Raw genomic sequence first — 3,523 nt, forward strand, 5'->3', positions numbered from 1 at the left:
GTGACACTCTGTCTCAAAAAAAAAAAAAAAAAAAGAAATATTAAAGTGAGGCACTTACTAGAGGGTTTTCTAAATTTTTTTCACTGGTCATAGAAAAGGCAAGTTTTTTCCATTATTCAACAAGAATAAAATTATTTACTAACATTCGTGATTAATGAAAATGACATTTAAGAATCAAAATAAAGGTGAAACTTGGATTTCATTTGAAGTTCAAATTCAAATGTTTAAATTCTCCTTTTAGTTTTTCAAAGTAAAATGGCTTTCATTGTTTTATCCTAAAATGCCTCTATACATAATAAGCCTACGTGAGCATTTGCTTATAAAAATTTAAATCAGAAAACACCCATTAATGCATACACACACATACATATATGTACATATAATTATATATAACTCACTGAATACACAAAACAAGTACTAAGTTTAATGAAATGAATGATCTGAAGTGGTTGGCTGAACCAAATAGTAATGTTTGTTAGACACTATCTTTTTCAGGCAAATTATTCAAAAGAACAATGACTGTTGGAGAGTTTAGTCCAAAAAGCAATGAAACCCAACAGAAAAATAAATTCAAGAGGTGAAAAAAGCAATTCTATGAACATTCTCAAGTAAAATCACAAAAATGTCAAGACTATTACAAGTAGAACTATTATAACTAATAACAAATTACGTAAGTCAAAAGACAAAAAGCTGAAGAATCTTCCCCATTTTAAGAACAATCATCAGGTAATTTAATTTTATCCACTTTATACAAATATACACAATTTTAGTTACCTGTGGTTGTAAACCTCATGTCAAATCAGAGAATTGGTTAATTGGCTAACACAGCTGACCACAGTCCAAACTCCACAGTAGGTCAGTGTGTCTATAACACATTTCATTATGAAAAATCACTTGACTATAAATGGAAATGACTGAAACTGACTTGATCCTATTTAGTTATGCTAAATACCAGTATAACATTTAAATAATGTTTATATGTCTCCATCAAATAAAAGTAAAACATAAAAATATTTTTAAAAATTGCTTGTCAGTACCTTTCATATGGTCCAGGGTGCTCAATTTGAATTAACTGATCTTGTCCATCAGGAAAAGTTAACTTACACCAACCTAAGCTAAGACCTTGATTTACCTTAAGAAGCAAAGAGGAAAGGTAAGTTTTATCATTCTAAAACTGAAAACAAAAACATAAATAACCCTAACTTCACTAGCAACTTAAAACATAAGAGTAATCATTAAAAATTTGATAATTTAAACATATTTTACATGGGATATGGGTATTATTTAACCACCACTCATATAAATAATTATCAAAGAGAGTAAAAATACTAATCCTTCTCTCTGTTATGAGTTATCTTTATAAAAATAGTTATTTGTCACACAATTCCAATTTTTGCTAGGAAATCCAATGAGATCAGTAAAGCCTCTTGACAGATTTTATACTTCAAAACATAAATTAAGGCTGGGAGCAGTGGCTCAAGCCTGTAATACTAGCACTCTAGGAAGCTAAGGTGGGAGGATCGCTTGACGTCAGAAGTTCGAGACCAGTCTGAGCAAGAGCGAGACCCCATCTCTACCAAAAATAGAAAAATTAGTTGGGCGTCGTGGTGTGTACCTATAATCCCAGCTACTGGGGAGGCTGAGGCAGGAGAATTGCTTGAGCCCAGGAGTTTGAGGTTGTTTTGAGCTAAGCTGATGCCATGGTACTCTAGGCCAAGCGACAGAGCAAGACTCTGCCTCAAAAAGAAATAATTAAATAAATCAATTGAGATAGTATGGTACTTTATTTTTTTTGTTCTGTTTTCCACAAATAAATAACCAATAACAAATAGATTTCAGTCTGAAGTATACCTAACCTGTCTCTTTTCAACAGAAGAGCTGAAATTCCAATTTAGAGTTAGACTAATGCCATCTAAAAAGATAGCATATACTTTGTCATCAGAGTAGGCAAGAAATCTTCCCACGTTGGGTATGAGTGATTCTTTCAAACGCAAAGGCAATATATTGCTCTCATTTATCCCAGGTACCTAAAACCAAGTAAATAAAAATAGCAGGAAATGGAGTTATCCATTAACAAGATTTAAATGACTATTAATGAACTCTAAGGCAACTTCAGATTCTTATTCAGAAGTTGAATATTTGTAGAATACTTATGTTTGCTTGAATTTTTCCATAAGTTGATACCCAGTCTATTTATAAGCAGATTTAAATTCTAGTATCTTTGAAAAGTCACTGAAAAGTTCTCTGAACTTCACATAGAATGTAGACAAAAATTAGGAACTACAGCAACATACAGGTTTTCAGTTAAATTAGTATAGATACAGAAATCAAAGTACGAGAATCCCTTCCTCCAAGTCGGCATTTAAGAATTTATTTTCACAGTTATCAAAATATAGAATACTATAATATCATGGTTTATAATGACTATGTTTTTACATACTCAAATCCAATCAATTCTTCTGTCCTTCCCCCTCCATTAAAACAAAACAAACTATATTCAATAAAAGTATAACTTACAGGCCTGATTTTTCAGTGTCTATTAGGTGGGTATTTTTCTGAATAAACCAATATAAATGTTACAAAGAACTTCTCACATAACTTAGATGAAAGCAGATTAAACTTAGAAGTACAGGTACAAACAATAAAACAATTGAAAATATCTTGTTTTTAAAATAATTTTAACATACCATTTTCCAGCAGCATACACGATAGTTATGGCTTAAAGAAAGTCTCATCTTCGCACAATGTTGAAGAATTCTGTGAACATGAAAAAGACTACTTAAACATTTGCAAATAATGACCTTTTCCAATTCTAGCAACTCATTCTCAATGCCATACAACATTTTAGATGGCAAGTAACTCATTTCCACTGAAATATTTTGGGAACTCTTTGCTTCCAGAAATCCTTAAGCCCCTAGAAGGGAACTATTATTGCTTTCCTTTGTGTTAATCTTACTTGCATAAGGCCACTCCTCTAATTTTTAGCAATGAAATGAGAGAGAATGAGAGAAGAGGTGATTCACAGTGCCTAGAAGGTTTAACTTAGCCTAAAAGTGGTGGTGATGTGAATGAAGTATCCCTAGGAAGTCAAATTACAAAATATGTTCCTTTAAACCTATTTTCAAAGGTGCTTAGACACAAATTTATAAAAAGAACAAATTTAATTCAACAATCCACTTTCATTCTTCTGGGTGTCATGGATTGAGAGAATTTTAAAAACATATGAACCAAAGAATGACACTATACTTCATCTTTAGTACACTCTCAGAAATCTTTATTACTTTGAGGATAATAAAGAAGTATGAAAATTTCAAATATATCATCAAATCCCCAACCTCATTTCAAGGAACAACAATGATGCCACACTTACCCAGAGGAAAGGCACTTATTTCCTCTTGGCTCCTGCTCACCCAATATAAATGTTTCTCCATATTTAAATTTCAAAGCCAGAACTATTCTTATAATAATAATAGAGTCTATTTTATAAATTATGAGATCAGAAAAGTTGACAAATTTTGCCAAA

At 31.5% G+C, this 3,523-nt stretch overlaps 1 protein-coding gene across 1 annotated transcript in view; it reads right to left on the minus strand.

Annotated features, from left to right (window-relative positions):
* LOC105826712 (chromosome unknown open reading frame, human C5orf34) overlaps positions 1 to 3,523 on the minus strand; it is a 19,933-nt gene that overhangs the window by 3,524 nt on the left and 12,886 nt on the right. Inside the window, exons 6-8 of the mRNA XM_012664728.1 lie at positions 2,688 to 2,825; positions 1,857 to 2,027; positions 1,038 to 1,132 (exon numbers count right to left, since the gene is read on the minus strand). Coding sequence (XP_012520182.1) covers positions 1,038 to 1,132; positions 1,857 to 2,027; positions 2,688 to 2,825 — 404 coding nt within the window. The remainder of the gene's footprint in view (positions 1 to 1,037; positions 1,133 to 1,856; positions 2,028 to 2,687; positions 2,826 to 3,523) is intronic.

The sequence above is a fragment of the Propithecus coquereli genome, unplaced genomic scaffold (genome assembly GCF_000956105.1).
Source record: "Propithecus coquereli isolate 6110/MARCELLA unplaced genomic scaffold, Pcoq_1.0 Scaffold91, whole genome shotgun sequence".
Lineage (NCBI taxonomy): Eukaryota > Metazoa > Chordata > Mammalia > Primates > Indriidae > Propithecus > Propithecus coquereli.